The sequence below is a fragment of the Phodopus roborovskii genome, unplaced genomic scaffold (assembly GCF_943737965.1).
Source record: "Phodopus roborovskii unplaced genomic scaffold, PHOROB, whole genome shotgun sequence".
NCBI classification, from domain to species: Eukaryota; Metazoa; Chordata; class Mammalia; order Rodentia; family Cricetidae; genus Phodopus; species Phodopus roborovskii.
In genome coordinates this window covers 8,489,034-8,511,097 of record NW_026126599.1, presented here as the reverse complement: position 1 = coordinate 8,511,097, position 22,064 = coordinate 8,489,034, and the positions used below count along the sequence as shown (strand labels likewise).

The 22,064-nt window shown below is 44.0% G+C and overlaps 1 protein-coding gene across 7 annotated transcripts in view; it reads left to right on the top strand.

The window, feature by feature from the left end:
- The window catches only part of Fry (FRY microtubule binding protein), a 356,445-nt gene that overhangs the window by 133,904 nt on the left and 200,477 nt on the right, over window positions 1-22,064 (top strand). The window contains exon 1 of one of the 7 annotated variants that reach the window (XM_051205272.1): window positions 608-1,259. The exons of 5 other annotated variants lie outside the window; for them this stretch is intronic. In XM_051205272.1, coding sequence (XP_051061229.1) covers window positions 1,190-1,259 — 70 coding nt within the window. In that variant the 5' untranslated portion in view covers window positions 608-1,189. Of the gene's footprint in view, window positions 1-607; window positions 1,260-22,064 lie in introns of those variants that run through there. One more of the 7 variants, XM_051205270.1, reaches the window with a different exon arrangement.

Genomic DNA, 22,064 nt, shown 5'->3' with positions numbered 1-22,064 from the left:
ATACTCTTATTTAATCCTCCCACCGAGCTCAATAATAATGGGAGACAAAACCGACTGGAATCAGGACACATGATGTCAAGAATTCAGGAAGGAGAGGGCAGGATCCTAAAGCCTTTGAGTCCTAGATCCTTCTTTTTTATGAAATAAGGTGTACTGGGCTGTGAGTGATTCTTTGAAATGACACCATGAAGAACCCGGTCCATGGGGTTATCCGTGCGTTCCACAGACAAGCCGATTAAGCACGTGTTCCTTCCCTTCTGGAGCACGCACTGGGACTCGGGTACCCCTAAAAAAAAACCTGCATTGCACAAAATGCAGATCCCGGTCTGCAGAGGAAGGAAAGGCCAGGCAGGCAGACGTCTGGCTTCTCGGTTGCAGCGAGGCTGACGGATCACCCCCACCCCCCTACACACACACACACACACACACACACACACACACACACACACACACACACACACCCCTCCCCAAACGCTGCTACACACACCCCTCCCCAAACGCTGCTGCATCCAAATGCAAGGGTGCAGCTGGCTTACCGCAGAGTGCCGCAGTTGAGTGTTTTCAGGGACAGACACAAGGGGAAATCGCAGTCGCAGCCCGAGCACAACCGGGCCTTCGCCTGCCAACCTTTCTGCACCGAGGAGCCCGGGCAGCTGGCACATTTCTCGTCTGCGTCCCTGGGGCTGCGAGGTGGAGGCTGGGTGGGAGCTCAGGTTGAGAACGGCAGGGGCTGGGGGCGGGGCTTCAGCCCATCCCTCAGCAGGGGGCTGTAGGGTAGGCAGCCAAGAGGCCCAGAAGACAGTCCGCCCCTGTACAGCCGCTCGCGGTGCAGGTGGGGACTCCTTTGCTACCATACCTGGCTGTGGCTGAGCATGTGGGCAGCCGGAGGCAGGCGGCAGGCATTGCTGCTATGTCAGCTCTGAAATGAAAGCCGCTGAGGCCTCTGCCTCTGTAGGGTTACAAGGGAGATCAGCACCCAGCAAATAAGAAGCCAGCCCTGGCCCCCGGAGGAGGAGGAGGAAGAGAAAGAGAGGCTGAGCATCCCTCTCCCGGTGTCCTTTAAATGAGGAGCGTACCTCTTTGCTTCTGACCCTTGCTTACATCACTAACCTGTGACAGGCACACATCTCCACGCCCGGTACCTGCTCCTTCCAACAGCAGCTTCCAGTCCTCTTTGTATGCGGCAGACATGGCCAGCCAGCAGGATTCCGGCTTCTTTGAAATCAGTATCAAGTATTTACTGAAATCCTGGAGTAACAGTGAGTAATAGAACATAAGCTTTTTGTTGTTTTGTTTTTTGGATGCTGCTAAGGTTGGAGAAATCAGATCTCAACTGGACACATATGTTTGTGAGCTGTGGAAGTTTCTCTCTCTCTTCTCTCTCTCGTTCCATCTGCTGTGGAAATCAAAACGTCAGAGTCTGAACTAGCCTTGCTCAACTTTGAAGGCTGTAATAGAATTATAGTAGATGTTGTTTGCTTCAAATATCCAGAGATATGGCCCTTCAGACTCCGGGCAGGGCAGGCTGGGCATCCCAGGCTGCACTGCCTGCCTAGTGTTTATTTGGTTTGTTCAGGCTTTCTCTAAATATTTTGTGAATTGCAGTTCAGTGGAAGGGGTGTGGCAGGGTGGCAAGTTCTTTGAGAGGAATTGTTTTATTAGGGTATTGTCTGAAGAGAGAAAACTACTTCGGAGACTCATCCTTGCTAGGCACAGACTTGTCTGCAGATCGATCTGATCTTCCCCTGGTCCCTGTGGATGCTGTTCAGAATGCTGCTAACTGTTTCTAGACATTTCTAGACATCTCAGTTGCTATAGTTCAAGCACGAGTCTCCGAAATGTAAACAAGTGCCGTTCTGACCCAAATGGCTCCTTAGGCTATAAAATGTCATTGTTCTGAAGTTGCCTTTCTGACCTATATAATTTCTTTTTTAAACAATTCACTCTTTTCAGAAGACAACCTTCCAGCCATCCTGGGTACAGGCTAAACCCGAATGAGGCCTTCAGGTGCTCAGGGTACCTTGTATATTTCTGCACAGTTTAAAAGCCCAGACTTATTTTGTACAAAAAGACTGTCAGGTCTTAGCAATGCTTGATGGCTTCAAATTAAAAAATTGTTTCTAAAAATCATTTTCCATATTTTATTAGGTATACATTAATTAACCTGCCCTGGACTCTTGAGGGGTGACTAAATGTCTCCTCCACTAATGACCTGTAGCCAAAAATTGTTTTAATGTAAACAAATCTAGGCAGGAGAACTTGGGCTGGACTCTTTGGAGAAGAGTGAAGTCCCTGCTTGAAGGTATTTGGGGGGGGGGGCACATCTTGGAATGCTATCCACAGAAGCCATTTCCCCAGGTCACCGAGCCACTGTGCTCCGGGACTTGTCTCGACTGTTTCTGTACAAGTGGGAGGCCATTTGGGAGCAATACTGCTGTTTTGTTGAAGCCGTAAATCATTTCACTTGGGTTCATTTTCTGTGTACTCCAGCTCCCTGATGAATCTTCCTTTGTCTGTCTACCCTTTGATTAGTGAACAGAATTTGACACAGTGGACATTATAAAGAGTGGTTTGTCTCGTTGGAGGTTGGGGGGACAACCCAGACAACAAAAAACAAACAAAAATACCTGACAAGTTTGACATCAGTATGTAGATTTTAAGCTCCATTTGGTTATCCCAGAGCCTGCTTTCTTCTGTCAGTTTCTATCCTGCCTTTAGATGGAAAATTATGCTGTGACAACACCTGATGGGATTTCTTTAAAACCCTCTTGTCTGGGTCTGCAGAGATGGCGCAGTGGTTAAGAACACTACTGCTCTTTCAGAGGACCCGGGTTCGATTCCCAGCACTCACATGGCAGCTCACAACTGTCTGTAACTCCTGTTCCAGTGGACCTGACACCCTCACACAGACACACATGCAGGCAAAACACCAATGTACATAAAATAAAAATAAAACCCTCTTGTCTATCTTCAAATGACTCTAGTCAGAACAGGTAATTGCTTCATCTCCTTAGACTCCTTATTTCTCCCTATTTTCCCACACCAGGAAATGGTTCAAAATGACTGTTTATCTCAACTTAGAGTATCTGTGACACAATTACAGTGTCTCCAAGTTCATTCAAAGATTTACTGAGTTCCCTATTACATGACAGTCTGTGGGGTGTGTGAACGAGATGGCTACGACACTGCCCTGACTGTCCTAATTCCTTTATTTCAGGACAATGAAGTTGGTAATGTTCTTGGGGGCCCTAGCAGGTCTGGATGGTTTATACTCCTTTCTTAACATAGAAAAGGGAAATAGACTTACTGCTTTATTCCCCTTGAGCTTGTTACAACACTTACCTGCATCCAGCCTGGCATAGTTCTCATCTCTAAGTTTTAAATGTTTCCAGTAGAAAAGAGAGAGAGAGGAATTTACCTGTACAAAGCACAGCGTGGAAAACAGAAGCCTCAGGGCTTCACCTAGGAGTATAACCTGAAAGGATACATCCAGGGCAAGCAAGCAGCTAGCCGCGTGCTTGCGCATGCCTAGCTTCCCAGGTTGGAAAGGCAAGGATGCCCGCCCACATACCTGAATGGAGAACCAGCCCCCTAATTATACGGTGGTGCTTATTTACACAAGTGCAGCAATTAAAAAGCAATGAAACAAACTCTGTAGCTACAGCTGACTGCTTTACTGGGCAGGAGTAAAGGGAAAGATGACATCACAAACACAGGTTAAGGTTTCCATCTGATAGAGAAAAGGGCACGTTGTGGGGCAAAATGTCAGTTTATACACATCTTTGTCTCATCAGAAGAATCAAGAAGCCAATTAAGCACACCAGTGGCAGCCTGGAGAAATGAATTAGTTTTTACTTGGTGTAGCCTTGGCGCTCTCTTCTTCCTTGGCATGCCACACCACACCCATCCTGTCAGCTGCCCTTTGGTTTGAATGAAGCTGGGACTTGGAGTGGCCTTATACAGACCTCACCAACAGCTTTTTCTGCTTGTACAACTGTCCTGTTGTTACCTCCACTTGTATCCAAATCTTCCTGGTCTGATCATCTGTGCCTCTGGGTGGCCATGGCCCCCTATGGACTCCTCAGCCTCACTGGGAATATTCATTGGTCTTCTAATATCAAACTCTGCTACCCATATCCCTCTGGGCAGTCTCTTCTGCGGCTTCCTCTTAGGACCTCGATACCCCTCAACTGTCTTCTTTCATCTTGTTTTCCTCTCTGTCTCCTGCAGTTCAGTAACTTGTTCCCACATCCCTGGCTGTTCACATCTCCACCCCATAATCTGGCAGGCTCACACCACAAGTCACAAAGCCAGAGGGGCTAGCTGCCAATCTCCTAAGTCCTGTGCTTGTGTGGCCTTGGGTTAGCCACTGACTTTGTTTCCTCATCCACAGAAAGGAAGCAAAAGTAATAGGTGCCTTGTAGGCATGGGGTGTCCAGACATGGAACACTGGGAATAACATCTAACACACAGTAAATGTTTGATAAATGCTAAAATGATACAAATGTAGTATTCTAATGCTCGTCTGCCTTCTGAACCTACTTAAAACGTGGCTTAGATAGTTGGCATCCTCTGTGGGTTATTTTATGAATAATAGACACTTACTTCACCCTTGGGCAAGGAAACACTGTGGAGAGATGACAATTGGGATTTACTTTTAAACTTTACCCCTTTATTTTCTATCTCAACTACTATCAAATGCTACTGCTCTTCTTAAATGCGTGCCCTTCAGCCTTGTGGAGTTGGCTTGGGAGCGTCTGGTGGCAGGAAGTTGCTGTGGCCTTTAGGACAGTGCCAGAAGAAGTTTGAACTGGGTAGCTTCAAGCTGTATAGCAGGGTAGGAGAGTTTACACAGGGAGAGTGAGTGTGTGGACTTCACCGTCGTCGTCTGAAAAGTCTAAATGGCTTCCTTGTGCTGCTAACCACCCCGGGACTTGCAGGGAACATTGACCCAATGAGATGAGTGAAGTACATTCAGAATCGCCACCGTGAGCTCTCCAGAGTGTGCACCCTCCCTGAGGTGTCTAGCCAGTCCTGCTACTCCCTGAGGACAGTGTCTTTATTTTTATTAACTCTTCCAGATCCTGATACTTTCCCACACAGTGAACTGCTCTGGGAAAACTGAATGACCTCTTTGCACAGAGACTGGTGTGCACCTCAAAATGGCTAATGTTGTTCTAAGGAAACTCGAGTGTGTGAGCAGAACCAGAGTCAGGGTCTTCCATGTGGTGACCCCCCTCTTATCATCCCATTAATTCAGAGGCAGAGAGTTCAAAGTTAACCTCATCTGTGTGAGAGCTATTCTGAAAGAAAGAGTGGGGGGGAGAGAGAGAGAGAGAGAGAGAGAGAAGGAGACAATATCCATTCAGCATAGAAATGCTGGCTTGATGATGCTGGTTGTTGGGCCAAAGAACTCATGAACAAATACGAACTGGCCATGAAGCCATACTTACTGATAATGTTTAGGTGTATGTATAGCAGGTAACCCTCAAGAGCACTGTGAGAAAGACCTTTTATAAAAGCAGTTTAAAGATGTGGAAAATTAATATAAATAGAGTTGTCTGAACCTATCAATAGGTACTATTCAAACACAGACATATTTTGGTGTGTGTGTGTGTGTGTGTGTGCGTGCGTGCGTGCACACGCGCGCACATGTGTGTGCATGCTTGCATGAGCGCACACACTGGGGTTGGAACCCGGGGTTTCATGCAAGATGAGCATATGCTCTGCCACCGAGCTACACCCCTCCCCATTCGGTCATCATAGTGGAGGAGTGACCAAGCACTATTGTCTGCATTCAGCAGGGGAGAGGCTGCTGCATCCCTGAAGCTCACAGCTGTGTGATGGTGGCATCCCCTCAGAGGCCACCGGGTCACTTCTGCTGAAGCAGTTATAGCCTCCTGAGAAACAATACCCTACAGCAGCATCCACACTTTCCAGGCAGAGAGGACTCTATTGCTGGGTTTATTGTTGAGAAAAATTGGAGGTGGTAGTTGGCAGGTCCAAAGGCAACTTAAGCCAAATGACTATCTGTGACCTGTCAACATACCAAAGCTCATGCTGACCTCCAGGACCCTTCAATATCACAAGTACCTGTTACAGAGTCCATGCTGGCATCCTGGGCTCTTCTAGCCCAGCTTCTACCCTTCCCTACCCCCAGCTTCTCATTCCTATATAACCCTGCTATTCAGGCTTTATGCTCTCTTGCCCCGCCCCCTCTTGCCCCGCCCCTCGTCCCGCCCCTCTTGCACCTCTCCTTTGCCGGAACTCGGAACTCTCTTTATCTTCCTTTCTTGTCCACTCCTTCTTCCTTCTTCCCTTGGCCAAATCCAGGCTGCTGACCATGCTCAGTCTACTTGCTCTGGACTCTTCCAGGTGCCTCTGGATGCTCTCTCTTTCATATCTACAATAAAATCATTCCTCTCAGCCATACCTTAGAGAGGTCATGTTCTCACTGGTGCCAAAATCCTCAGTTTATACAGCAGTTATTGTTATTTGTTTGTTTTGAATTTAAATACTAGATTCATTAAAATCGAAGCAGACCCTGCTCAAGCAGTCCTAGTATAACAGACATTGCCATTCTGTGTCAAATCCTATGCGCAATGACTTCTATATAGGGCAGTCACATAATTATTCAGCCAAAACTGGGGCAGTTTGGAGAGTGAGAGTTAATAGTGACACTGGAATACTGTCATCTGAGACTACCTTTGGCAGAAGGGCTCAAATGGTTGTTCTTTTGTTCTTTCTGACAACCCTATGGGCTAAATATTATCCACATTTTACAAACGGGGCCGGGGGGTGGGGAGCAAAATTGAAACTTAAGAAAGTGATTTGGTGGTTCAAAACCCGGAGTTCAGTAAGTGCCATCCACCCCTTCCCCAACACCGAAATACCAACTGCATTGTTTTTGTTTATTTTAGAGAAGTTTGATTTTTGTATGAGTGTTTTGCCTGCGTGTGTGTATACATCACTTGTGTGCCTGGTGTCTGTGGAGGCCAGAAGAGGGGATTGAATCCCCTGGAACCGGTGTTCAGGAAGACTGTGGAAGCATGCGGATGCTGGGAATCCAACCCCAGTCCTCTGGAAGAACAGCCAGTGCTCTTAACCACCGAGCAGTCTCTCCAGCACCTGCATTGTGTTTATATTTGCCAAAAGGATTGAAGGAGCAAGAGCTCTGCTGGAAACTTGGTGTTTTATAGGTATTTAAATTTTTATTGGTTAATACTGTGCTAGGTCTTAGCCTCAGGCACACCCTCTGTGTGGTTAAGCGTATACAATTAATCTCTCCTCTCTCTACGCTCTTTCTCCTCTTTCTCTCTCTGACACACACAAACACACACACTCTCTCTCACACACTCTCACACACTCTCTCTAACACACACACACACACTCCTGCTTTCTTTCTTTGCTGTAGAGGACCCTTCTCTTTAGCAAAAGCCTCTTTGAAGGTCCTAAGCTAAAGATGTGCAAGTGTTCTCCATTTGTTTTTCAAATACTACAGGGCATTCTACCCCCACCTCCATCTTTACATCAAACACATGTGCACATGTGATAAGATTACTTCAATTATTTACTTAAGTTTCTCTTGACTGTTTTACTGTGTAGGCCAGGCTAGCATTGAACTCAGAGATCCACCTGCCTCTGCCTCCCAAGTGCTGGAGTGTTAGGATTAAAAGGTGTGTGCCACTTCTTTTATGTTGATTTCTTCCTACTCTGAAAAGTGTATGCAATTAAGTCACTTAGCTAGCTCCACAGCTAGGGCTGTAGCTTAGTAGTATAGAGCTTATCCGGCTTTCCTGAGACCCTAGATTTGAGTTCCATCACTGATACAGATATGTGTGTAGATAGGTAGGTAGATAGATAGATATACAGACAGATAGATAATTAATAATATAGATAGATAGATGATAGGTAATATAGATGGATGACAGATAATTAGATAGAGGGATATAGACAGATAGACGACAGATAATAGGTGATAGATAAGATAGATAATAGGTGGATGATAGGTAGATAGACAGACAGATAGATGAAAAATGGGTAGATAGATGAAAGATAAATTGAGCTCCCAGTTAAATTAAGTGAATGAAATAAAAATGTGTGTATGTTTTTGGCTTCTTTTAGAATGATAGTTTGCCTCTGTTTCTGAGGTTTTTCTGGTGGGGTACATTTACTTTTAGAAACTAGTAGCAAACTCCTAATTGACATAAATATTGAGAGGATGGAGAATGTTCCCATTTTCTTCTGGCCTCCAGGGCACTGGGCCCACATAGTGCGCAGACATACATTCAAGAAAAATACTCATGCAACTAAAATAAATAAATCTAAAAAAAAAAAAGGAATAGAAATGCTGGTCTAAAGGCAGACAGGGGGAGGCAGTAAAGAGACATGACCTGAATAATTTTATAGGTTGGGATCAGGCCAGAATATTTGGGAAAGTTGCTGAGGTTGGGATGCCTCAAATGACAAGATGTACCCTCTAAAAGACTTCTGTTTCAAGTCATTTGAACATCTGTGACTCAGTCATTTACTTTGGGGTACAGTCTAAGGAGCTGAGTCATTGTATTAGCTGCATCTTACATTTCCAGCCTTCTGTAATAGCCAGCGTGAGGTGCAGTATGTATGAGCAGGAGGTGCTGGGGGGGGCTGGTTTTGGAAGGGGCTGTCCTCTGGACTGTTTGTGTACCCTTTGTGCAGCCCTTGCTGGTGCAAAGCCTTATATTTGGGTGGTCCCCAGTGGTCTGGTCAGCATCTACAGGTGCCTCGCCAATTTTGATGAATTGATTATGGGCAAATCAGCCTCTTTCCAGTGACTGGATAAAGATGATGATGCTCAATGCTTCCTGAGTATAAGTTCTGTCTCAGGAGATATTTATATGACATCGTGAAGATATATTTTGTAACATTTCAGGTTAGATTTACAGGAATAAGTAATTTTCTTAGTTAAGTACTTCATCTGATAAAGGCATTTAAAAATGTAGTGTAGGGCTGGTGAGATGGCTTCATGGTTACAGAAACTGGCTGCCCTTTCAGGGGACTGGGGTTCCATTCCTAGCACCACTTGGTGACTCACAACCTCCTGTAACTCCAGTCACAGGGGATCTAACATTCTCTTCTGGCTTCCATGGGCTCCAGGCATGCAAGTGATACATGGGTGTGTATGTAGGTAAAACGCCCATACACATAAAGTAATTTTGGATTTAAAAAAATTTTAGGTATAATGTAAGTTGGTATCTGTCACTTAAATAGTTCAGAGGATCTGGGCAGTAGTGGTGTAAACCCAGTACTCTGGAGGCAGAGGTACCCAGATCTCTGTGAGTTCAAGGCCAGCCTGGTCTACAAGGTAAGTTCCAGGACAGCCAGGACTACACAGAGAAACCCTGTCTCAAAAACCAAAAACAAAAAGGCAGTTCAGATATAAATCTAACTTTTAATAAATGTGTTAAGATTTTTCTGGGTTTATTAGCTTTCTTTTCTGAACTCTGAAACTTCTATAATTTTCCACAATGTGTTGCTATGAAGGATCCACCCAGTATGAACACACTACCCCAATACCGAAGGTTTTAGCAAGCAGCCACTTCCTGGAAATGTGGGTGGCATGGATGGAGCAAGGCGTACTCAGGTTGACCTCATTTTTTTTTTACTGTCTCTTACTTTGTAGATCCCATTTAACAATTTATTTTATTTTATTTTTATTTAAAACACATTTCTTCATCCTGGAGTTAGGTAATCTCTATATGAGAGTGTTCCCCCCACACCTCAGAATTGCTTATTTTTATTTTGTGTGTTGAGTGTTTGCCTGTATGCATGTATGTACACCATATGCATGCAGTGCCTGAGGCAGTCAGAAGGGGGCATCAGATCACCGGGAACTGAAGTTACAGGTGATTGTGAGCTGCCGTGAAGATGCTAGGAATCAAAACTGAGTCTACTAGGAGAGCAGCCATCTATCTACCTCAGTTACTTAGGCTGGAAGTTCTCTCTGGCTTGGAAGAACAAGGGAATGACCTTTTCTGGGGTTCCTTTCTGGCTTTTTATATTGGAACATCTTTTCCCACTTTTACTTGATTGCACCACAAAACTATCTATTTGAACATGAGGGGTATTACACAGATGTGTCTTGCTATTTCATAGTGTGAGACATACAGGGCCATTCATACATACAACACTATTTAATACCTCTTATTGATCATCGACTGTATACAAGACACATATCGTTCTGGCAGCATCATAGATGTGCTCCCCTTGGATTTAGGTATATTCATGCTGAAGTCCCCTTGACTTTTGGAACCAGAAGAAGTATCCCATGATCCAGAGACAGTGTGCAGAGCAGGCCTTGGAGAGCATCCTTTTGAAGGATGTGTTTGATAGGTCTATTGATGCTAGCTTTGTATATTTTTGCATCCTCGACTTCAGATGACATTTGGAAGGAAGCCTGGTGTTTACAAGGCTGGGTTTACAAGAACATTTTGAAATATTTCTCCTAGCAGGATGGCTAAAGGAGAAGAAATTTAAGTTCTTTGCAATAGACCCAAAAGGAACACTTGACTAAATTTTATTAGATGTGGAAACATTTCAGATAGGCATTCTTTACACTAAAACATTGGGGAAAGAATTTACCTTCGTTTTGTTTGTGTGTTTGTTTGTGGTCCGCCCTTTTCTTCTTCTCCTCCTCCTCCTCCTTCTTCTGTTTTGACAGCATCTTGCTATATAGCCCTCACTGCCTGGCCTACAACTCAGTACACAGACTGTGCTGGCCTTGAACTAGTGTCAATCCTCCTGCCTCTCTGCCTTCTGACTCCTGAATCACCAAGTGCCCCTTCCTGGTTTTGTTTCTTGGTTTGTGTGGGTGGTGGCATTTTGAGCAGGTTGGTTGAAGCTTGCTATGTCACCAGGCTGATCTTGCACTCTCAGATTCTGTAGTTCCTTCCACTGAACTCCCCTGAGCAGCTGGGATTACGGGGGTGCACACGGCAAGCTGCCATGCTTAGGAGAATGTTTGCCCCTGAGACAAATTCAAAGGCAGTTAGGCTTCATTTTGGAATGGTTCTGTCCCTCTTCTGCGTGTCTTGGAGATTAAAGAGGTGTATGTGTGTGCATGCATATGCCACCAAGAGACAGAATAAATTACATATTTCTGTAAGTTAACTTTCACGATCCCAGAACTTACCTATAATCATACAGTCACTCTCTTTCACTGAACGCATTTAAAATGTTAGTCACCCCAAACTCCAGATGCTAAGCAGGGAAAGTTTATATTCTCCTAGCACGTCGACTCTGTAATGAGTCTGATTTGGCTTAATTCCTTTCTACTGTGCAGGCATTTGATGAGCTGCAGATGAAAGTGTAAGCCAAAGCCACACCGTTTTGGCGAATGCTTTTTACACTGCTGAACGTTTGTTGTCGTGTCAATTTAAGGGAGTTAAAGTCTTTTTCAGGAAGGCATTCAGAACTACATGGAATGCTGTTTATCAACCTTAATTTGATCTACAACCTGGACTGTTTCTGCCATTCTTAATCAATGACAAAGAACACAGTGATTTAGCATAGCCTTGAAAGTTCAGGATTTCTCAGCCAATGCCATGAAAGCAAGACTATGGAAATATATAACCAAATCCCCATCTGACACTTTATGCCCAAACATCAGAACCACTAGCCTGACTTCTCTGAGTGTGGTTTTAAACTAGTAAATATGTGTTTTGGCAGCCAGGGAAAGGGTAGGGTATTCGATTAACTAGGAAGACACTTGAGTAAAATTCCATCTGAACCTTGTATTTCTGTAGGTGGGGCTTGGTCATCAATAAAATGGTTTGCTTGTTAAGAGGCAAATCAATCAAATGCTTCTGAGTAAAGTTTGGGGCTTTTATTCTCTCTCACCCCCCCCCCCGTGTGTGTGTGTATGTGTGTGTGTGGTGTATGCATGGTGTGTGTGTGTGTGTGTGTGTGTGTGTGTGTGTGTGTGTAAGAGACCTTGGCTGTTCCCTCTTTCTTACTTCCTTATGAAGACAGAACAAACCTTGCTCTTTGTCTCCTGCTTATGAATATGAAGTAGTTTTAATAGCCCCTGAAAACAGATGCTTGTGTAATCATTTTATTTATCAGCTATTTCTGGGACTCTGTGAATGTGGAGCTGAAAGAGGGGTAGTGAGGGATTGTGAACTTTACTGATCAAAGGGGGTTGGAATCTCAGACCAGCTAACCTGGCTTGCCTTTCTGTAACCTTAATAAGAGAAAAACTGTCACCCTGTACAGCCTACCAGATTCTATTGTTTTACACACACACGCACACACACACACACACACACACACACACACACGTATATAAACAATGAAGTGACTGTGTTTAACTCAGTAAAATCGAACAGGGTTGTTTCCGATGTGACAGTGATCTTCATTCCTTGGTGTAAAGATGCACCTTTTTCTTTCCTTCCCTGCAACTTGAAGTGTGACAATTATGGAAATTGCTGGCATTCTAGAGCCTTTGAAATATATAGCCATGTAGCTAAAGGATACTAGCGTTTAGTCACCACTCAATTTCATAAACCATGTTGAATATCCATAAGGCCATATGGGTTACAGTTGACTATTGAAATGTGAAACATTGATCTGTTAACACCGGCATCTTTGCTTATCAACAACTTCCACTGTTAAAAATGACTAAAATTGAGGAGAAGTTGTTTTGCATGAATAGGTTACCCATGAACCTGAATTGGAGGCAACTGATGGATTATGAGTATGAGCCTCTATTAGGAGGTCAGTTACTGTGTGTGTGTGTGGTGTGGTATGTGATTGTGTGTGTGTGTGTGTGTGTGTGGTATGAATATGTGTGTGGTGTATGTGTGGCGTGTGGTGTGGTATGTGGTGTGGCATGTGAATATGTGTGTGTGGTGTGTGAGTATTTGTGTGTGGTGTGGTGTATGGTATGGTGTGTCTGTGTGTGTGTTGTGTGCATGATATGTGAATATATGTGTGTGTGGTATGTGTAGTATGTGTGCTGTGTGAATATGTGTGTGGGGGGTGGTGTGTGAATATTTGTGTGTGGGGTGGTATGGGGTGTGTGTGTGTGTGTGTGTTGTAATAAGTTTACTTTTCAATTGTCCTTTCTGATAATCAGATCTTTCATGACTCTCCTCTAAAACTGAAGCCTGGAAATCAGATGTCAACATGGTCTTGCCTGGAGTCCCCCTTCCACTTTAGCACTGCTAACATTAACCAGCTACTTTCCTAATGAGACTCCTGCATCTTCACTAGTCACACACTGAGGGCTTGGGTTTAATTCCTCATGGTGGGCTTGGCGGCCCTAGGGCTGTTCTCAATGCAAACATGTGTGCACTCAAACCACGCATCAGGTTGAGAGTGAAACCGTGTCTCCTTATTTATTATTTTTAGTTAGATTATAGTCATTGTGCAGCATGATGGCGTTAATAAAACATTTTTGATTATATACTTGGGCCAGATTCATCTCCTGTACTGGTTAGTTTTGTCCACTTTGAACAATCCTAGACATATCTAAGAGAGACCTCAGTTGAAGAAGTGTGTCCATCAGATTGGCTTGTGGGCATTTTCTTGGTTGACGATTGATGTGGGAGGGGCTGGCCTACTGTGGGCAGTGCCATTCCTGGGCACATGGGTGGTCCCAGGCTGTATAAGGAAATAGGTTGACCAAGTGATGTACAGTAAGCCAGTAAACAGCATTCCTCTAGTTCCTGCCTCCAGGTTCCTGCCTGGAGTTCCCTGAGTCATGGAGTATAACTTGGAAACATAAGTTGAAATAAACCCTTTCCTCCCCAATTTGGTTTTGGTTAATGTTTTGTCAAAACAAAGAAAAGGAAACTAGAGTCATCCCCATTGCCCTTCCCTGTCCTCTCCCACTGGCCCCTTTTCATTTCCCAAGTAATCCTCTCTCTTCGTCCTATCATGACACAACACGTCATGTCATGTCATGTCTTATCTATGATGCATGTAAACACATGTTAATTCTGGGTTACAGAGATGACAGGGAGTATATTTTTGTTTCTGTGGCTTGGCTGTTTTCTCCGATAAGATGATCTTCACACCCACACAAATGGTTCCATGGGTTAAACCACGGAGTTTTCCTGCCAGGCAACCTGAGTTTGATCCCAAGGATCTACTCTATGGAAAGAAAAAACCAATTCCCACAAGTTGTCCTAGGACCTCCCTACATGAGCCATGAGATGCACATGTTGAAAATTGTATGCAAATAAGGAAATAGAGGATAGGTAGGTAGACATCTAGATAGATAGATAGATAGATAGATAGATAGATAGATAGATAGACAGACATGTAGATAGATAGATAGACAGAACAATTAAACTGAAAAGCTAGCTGTAATTATCTGAGTAATAAATGGGCAGGAGATAGCATAACTCATTAAGTGTGTGTAGAGGACACAATCAACAATACTCAAGTGTCCCTGGGACACAGAACAGCAGCCATCAAACTGACCCACTGAGCTCATTAATCATATTGTCCTGCCAGACAAGGCTTTTGTTTTAGGGAGTGACTAAGAGACTGTCACTCCTTGGGCCAGGAGAATGGAAATGTTCCCAGGCCCAACACTGATAAACTGTTGATGCTGCTCCTTGGATGGCTCTGCCCCTTTGAGTCTATGATTGGACTGTGTTATACATCAAATGACAGCCACACAGCTGGTCTAGTCAGCTTCATGACTGCCTGGCATTTCTGCTATGGACACACACAAAGGAGACAAGATACTGTTTTTAATGGGCGATCTTAAATCAATGTTAAAAGATCTACCTATGTCTAGATCAGCCAAGAGGGCCAAGCTTGAGGCGGAGCTTCAGTCACCCCTATTGTAAGTAGGAAGTTGAAGTCTTGAGGAGTCAGCCAGGAATGTCATTCTGTTTGGGGGATTAGCTTTTATTCTTTGTTGCTGAAAACAGAGGTGAATCATGTTCCTCACTGAGTCCTGCTGCAGAGAAAAATGATGCAATGGGGGTCATGTGGCAAGAACAAGGAAAGCCCACCATATGAGTGGGGTTCTGCATTGTGTTCTGGTGTGAGGAGAGATCTAACACACTGGGAGACGGTTCAGAGGCCTGATTCTTCCTTTCAGCACTGGGGACCAATCCAGCACCTTGTGCATGCAAATCTCTCAATCTACATGCCTGAACTGTGTCCAGATCCCCAAGTTCTGCTTCTGAACCTTGTATATTTCTCTAGAACGGAGAGCTATGTGCTTTACTTTTTTTCTGTCATTCTTTTCATTTTTATGATCTTCTGATTATTTCACAATTCTTTTCAATCAAACCCAGTCCTTTGTGCATGCTAGGCAAACCCTCTACTCCCCTGCCACATCCATTAATTTTTATTGTAATATAAAATGGGAAGAATTTACTAGGCTTGTTTGATTAACTTTTTGGCTAAACAAGAATTCTGTTCCATGATTTGGAACACTAGAAATATGTGCTTTGCCCCAGCTATATGTGACACTGAAAAAGTTCTGTTTCTGGTAAAAAGTTAATAATACAAAGGGCCGGAGAGATAGCTCTGCAGTTAAGAGCACAGGCTGTTCTTCCAGAAGATGAGGGTTCAAGTCCCAGCACCCACATGGTGGCTCACAATCATCTGTAATTGTATTTCAGGGATCAGACACCCTCTTCTGGACCCTGTTGACATTGCATGCACATTGCACACATAACATGCACAGGCAAATACATTCATAAAATAAAAATGAATTTCATAAAAACTTAATATTAAAGTCTAAATAACAAAAATGTTGTGTTTGTAAATATGTGATATATGTATGTATGATATGATTATGAAGTTTAACTATAAAACAAGCCATAATCATTAAATGAGTTAATGTTTATGAAGTACTTAGTGTATGCTTTTGCAACCACTGAATGGTAGCTGTTATCATTAGTTTACTGAATCGATACTTATTTACAGGTATTAATACTAAGCTCCCGAAGAGTTCATAGCCTCTTAGCAAGCATATAGTCTGAAGCTTACCATTCCATAAAGGACATTTTGATAGCGAGATGTTTCTAGATCATTGGAAAGTTAACCATCTGAAGAGGACTAAAATAGAACATCTCTCTTCTAAATTCTAAGACAGTGCCATTGTTTACAGGTGTGGCTTTTTGTTGTTGTCATCGTCGTTGTTGTTTGGAGATAGGCCTATACCATGTAGTCCACAGTGGATTCACAGTCCTGCCTCCCCCTCCTTCTCCCTCCCAAGTAGTGTGATTACAGGTGTGTATGGTCACGTCCAGCTGAAGTCACACCTGTGGCTAGGGTCGGTAATCCAGCCAGGCATGAGTGTGGCTTGTGGTCCTAGCATTTTCTCTGAACTTTCCACAAGAGACCTGCAACATGAGCCTTTGGGACATGGGACATGCTCTTGTCTCTTGATCAATCATGTTTTGCCCAAGTCCATTCACACTGAAACTCATCCATTTTTCCACTCCTTTGTACATTTCAGCCTGAATGGTTCTCACTCGAAATCTGCTAAATGAAAATGATCATGTTAAGAGGTGTTATAAATCTGTAGTGAAACTTAGCTAGCATGTTTGTTATCAGTAGAAGAAAACATTGCCTTACCGTTCGTTCGTGTTCTTTCTATCTCACACTCTAAGCATCAAACTCAGTTCCCTCACCTGATTTCTGTGCCTGGATTCACCAAGCTAAACTTCATCATTACGCTCACAGAATCCTGGGAACACACGTTTGTGAAGCTCATAATGAACCTGGGGTGCTTCTTTGTCATGTTTCATGATCAGCCAACTTGAAAGGGTACTTCTGAGATAGTCAGTCCTTTTTTATGTTTTCCCAAGGGCTGGCACCATCAAGGACTGGCCACTGCAAAAATATTAACTTTTCCTACATGCCATTTATAATCCAGGACTTCATTTACTTTCAAACCTTTCATCCACTTTAGCCAAATTGGCTTGGAGAGAGCTTTCTCTGAACTAATCTAATTCCTTACTAACTGATCAAAGCCTCCTCCCAGTGTAGAGGATGCTGGCCGCTCTATTTACTTGAAGGAACTAATTGCCTAGCTAGAAAACTAGATAAATTCTGGACCCAAAGATTTTTATCATTCATTAAAGTGCATGTGTCCTAAGCATGTATGCAATTGGGACGTGCCTGAATGACCGTTCCTTTCCCTTCGTTAAACACGTACAAGGTTCTGTAGTGTAGTGGTTATCACGTTCACCTAACATGTAAAAGATGCCTGGTTTGAAACCAGGCAGAAATAAGGGGACACATGTATCCTTTTTGGGCCTGGGAACATGGCACAGTAGTTAAGACCCCTGGCTCTCATTAAACATGCACATGTGTGTTCCACAATGAGTGGCCAGGCCCAGTTCTTAGCTTCTGTGGACTTCACACACAGGCAGTTTTGACAAAAGAGGAGATGTGGGGATGTTGCAGAGAGAACAAAAATTCTGATCCACTTGTGCTAGGAGCCAGGGACACTGGCCTGAAGGGTGTTCAGAGGAGGAAGCAACTTGTCATCAGGGAGGGGATGGGCTGAGCAATATTTAGGAGAAGCTGTGATGTTGGAACCTGAATAAAACTGCAGATCAGAGGGGAAGGGCAGAAGAGAGAATGCAACCAAGTGCTGGAGGCGAGAGTGTGCCTGGTCCAGGGAGTCCCTGAGGAAGAGAGGTTCTGGGTTCCTGCCAAAGGATCCTGCTTTATCCCATCTACTCTGAAGTCACTGGGAGGTCCATGTAGTTTTTAAACACACATCAGCTTGGCCTCATTCCTACTCAGTTTCCAAGTCTTGGCTAAGAACACAGGGACGAACCATAGCCAGGACAGCTCAGAAGAGTGATGAGAAGGACCGAGAGCAGGGTAATGTTGGGAGAAGAGGGGAGGGGGCAGACTCGAGCCTCTTGTTTGAAGCAGAACTCTCAGGGTTTGTATCTTCCATGGGTCCAGCCTATGTTTTATATTAACATGGGATTTATTTTTTATGTATGAGTGTTCCCTGGGGAGATGACTCAGCAGGCAAAGTGCTGTGGCACAAGCATGAAATTTGAGTTTGGGTCCCCAGAACCCATATAAAAAGCCCAGTGTTTTATGAGTTAGGTGGTCCATCCATAAGCCCAGTGTGCAGAGACAGAGGGAGCAATGCTCAGAGCAATCTGGCTAGACACACGAGATGAAGTGGCAAACACCAGGTTCATTGAGAGACCCTGGCTCAATATGTAAGGTGGACTGAGAGCAAGGAAGACATTCAACATCAGCTTAGCTCTACACACACACACACACACACACACACACACACACACACACACAGAGAGAGAGAGAGAGAGAGAGAGAGAGAGAGAGGGGTGCATGCACCCACCCAACATGTGAACATGCATACATTCCACACACATAAAAAAGTGTAATTTTAAAAACCATGTAGCTCAAAATTGTTTTAGAAGCTATGAGTAGCTGGGTGTGATGGGGACATGCCTGCACTTTTAGCACACAGGAAGCAGAGGCAGGAGGATGACAAGTTACATAAAATCCCTGCCTCAAAAAAGATAAATAAATAAAATAAGGCAGAAACAATTTCTAAAGTAGTGTTCTTAAATGATGCTTCAGAAAATATGCTCTTTAAATAAGACATAATGGAAGCAAAAGGCAATGGTGGTGTTATTCCCTAGTAATAATTGGTTGGTTTATGGAATCAAAACAACAGACACCTTGTAGCAACTGGGTACAGCCCCAAATTAGTCACCTCGTGCTATACCAAATAGAAGACACAGCATCAGGAAGGATCCTGCAGATAGCACTCTTAAAAAACAAGTTGAGGTGATTTTATTATATCTGTGGGTAGCATGGTTCGGTCCTTCAGTCAGGCATATTCTTTGTGTTCTCCCCTCTAGGGACAGCAATGTATTTTCTGAGGTCAGGTGAAGTTTCAGAAGTCACTCCTGGGAAATGGCTGAAAGCCTATGTTTGTCTTTTTGTGTAGGTCATATGCCATCCTGTTGGGCTAGGTCTCTAGTACCTCTTCGAAACCTTTATGTGAGGAAGCTTCTAGAAGCTGTAGTAACTTGGTCTGACGGTGACAATGTTAGACTGCCACAAAGTGCACTGGTCACAACTACCAAATAATGACCCTTGATTAGTTGTCACAAAAGGAAGGGAGGCACAGATGCAACTGATACCCATAATAAACATTGGATTGGAGACTTTGTATCTATACCAATTACCTATAATAAACACTGGATTGGAAACTTTGTATCTATGATTACCGTAATATACACTGGATTGGAAACTTTGTATCTATGCCGTGAAGACTATTCTCAGTCCCTAAGTGAGTATTGCAAAATGGGCAGGCTCAATTCTTAAATCTATGTTCACCAATGGTAGTGTTTCAGGACAATGTGTCCATATGACAGGCCAGCATTCAACCTACTCACAGAACAGGACTTAATTAGGATCATCCAAGTAGACAGACTCAGAGCAATCCAGGTGAGGATGGAGGTCAGAATGCAATGGGGAAGGTGGGCTGCTCTACTCCTATAAATGCATATTTAATGATTCATAATCCCTTCTGAGTCCAGAGCCCCAACCATTTCAGCCCAGAATATGGTCAGATGGAGAAAATTACTGTGAGCCTTCCTGTTGGCAAGGGGAGGAGGGTTCATGGTACTGTGTAAGTTTTAAATGATCTTTGAAGGAGAAGATGGTTGGCAAGGTATGGGGAAAAGTCATCTCAAGCAAAATTACGTGTAGTTGAGAAGTGGAAGAAGCCCAGGGAGTAAGAAAGTGACTGGAAAGAGTTGATGGAAGGGAGTTAAAGGAGTATCTGCCGGAAGAAGAAGGGATCCGACAGGAAACCACACGACTTTAATATGGGAAAATTTAGAAACTAATTTCTTAATGTAAGATACTGACATTCACAGTCTGGATTTCATTTGAGAATTGTCTTTTCTTGGCTATGCTTAGTAATGACTGACACTGAGGCTGTCATCCTGTCCACCAGACTCTTAAAAGACCTTCCTTTTTTGTCATTAAAAAAATTTCATGATAAATGTATGTGCACCACATGCATGCATTGCCCATGGAGGCCAGAACAGGGCGCTGTATCCCCTGGAACTGGAGTTACAGATGGTTGTGAGCTGCTGTGTGGGTGCTGGGAGTCAAACCTAGGTCCTCTGCAAAAGTAGCCCATTCTCTTAACTGCTACACCTTCCCTCTGGCCCCTATGAGATCTCCTTTGAGCAAAACTCTCTTGATTAATTGAAGGACTATATATTTACTTCTAAATGTTGCTGAACAATTTCCACTTTCCATGGTTTGCATTTTAGTTCATAACCTTTGTGAAACAGTACATTTTCACAGCCTTTGACCATGGATCTATGGGACCATGGGTCTATGGTGTCCACAGTTTGCTTATTGGCTGCAGTTGAGTCTCTGATACCCTGCTTTGGACAGTTAGAGATGTCCCTGTTGAAGGACCCTCTTTCTCAGGCTTGTGTTTATTTTCAGTTGTAAAAAACATTAACAACTGTAAGAATACAAGGTGGATGTCCTAGTGTGCTTTCCTATTGTCGTGCTAAAGCACAGAGCAAAAGGAACTTGAGAAGGAAAGGCTATTTTTGGCTTATAGGTTGCAGTCCATCATTGAGGGACACTAAGGCAGGAAATGAAGCAGAGGCCGACCATGGAGGAATGCTGGTTAGTGGCTTGCCACGTTTGGCTTGCCTGGTCTGCTTTCTTTCTTTCTTCCTTCCTTTCTTCCTTCCTTTTTTAATAGCTCAAGACCACCTGTGTAGGGATGGCAGTGCCCACCGTGAGCTGGGCCCTCTTTTGTCAATCTGCAGTCAAGAAATACCCCCACAGTCATGCCCACATGCCAACAGATGGAGGCAATTCCTCGGCTAAGATTCTCTCTTCCCCTTGTGTCTAGGTTGAATCAAGTCGACAAAAGCTAACTGTGACAGTGGCGTTGAGAGAGTTAAGTAGGCTGGTTTGTATCCCAGACTCTTTTGAAAGCAGGGTAGATATGATGGCTTGAGTGTTAAATGTTCCTCATAGGCTCAGATATTTGAAATACTGGTTCAGTTGACGAAGTGAGCCAATTGAATGGTTTGTACAGTTGATGGCAGTGTTTAGGGAGATTTAAGTTTGGCCATGCTGGAGGATATATGTACATGGGGTGGTCTTTGGGAGTATAAAGCCTCACCTACTTTGCTTTCACCCTCTAGTGTGAGATCCCTTGCTCCTGCAGTCATGCCTACAGCTTGCCACTGTGCCATGATGGAATCTCACCCTCTGGAACTGTAAGCCCCAATAGGCTTCCTTCTGCAAGCTGCCTTGGTTGTGATGTGTTATCACGGCAATAGAAACATAACTCATACAGTGGAATAATTAGGTATTTGTGTCGTTGCTAGGACAAAATACCTGACTGAAGAAGTGCAAGGAAGGAAAGGCTTATGTTAGCTCGCAGGAAGGGAAGGTGCAATTGCAGGAGCTGTGGCAGGTAGCCGGGCAGCAGACAGCGGTGAATGTCAGCCCTCACCTCCCTTTCTCCTCTTAATTCAGTCCAGGATCGTATGGGAACAGTGTTAGGGCCGGTCTTCCCATTTCAGTTAATAATTGAACTAGAGAATCCCTCACCAGCATGCCCAGAGGTGAGTTTTTAGGGTGATTCTAAATCCTGACCAATGTAAGGTCGTGACCAACTGCCTCAGGGATGGTGAGTAGGGGATTGCATAGCAATAAAAAGCTGGAGGCTCTGTGCCCTTTTGCCCTACTTATTGCATTTGGTTGTTCCTTTTTTTGTTAGAGATAGGGTCTCTTATGTATAACCCAGGCTAAAACTTATTGTATAACCCAGGCTGGCCTTGATCTCGAAGTGACTCTCCTGCTTCAGCCAAATGCAGGAATAGGTAGGTACAAACCACCCTACCTGGCTCTTTTAGAAGGTCTTTAAAGGCAAAATCACACAGCCGGGTATAGGAGCTGGAGAGACGGTTCAGAGGTTAAAAGCATTTGTTGCTATGCCAGAGCATCCAAGTTTGGGTCAAAGCACCCATGTCAGGTGGCTCATAACAATCTGTAACTCC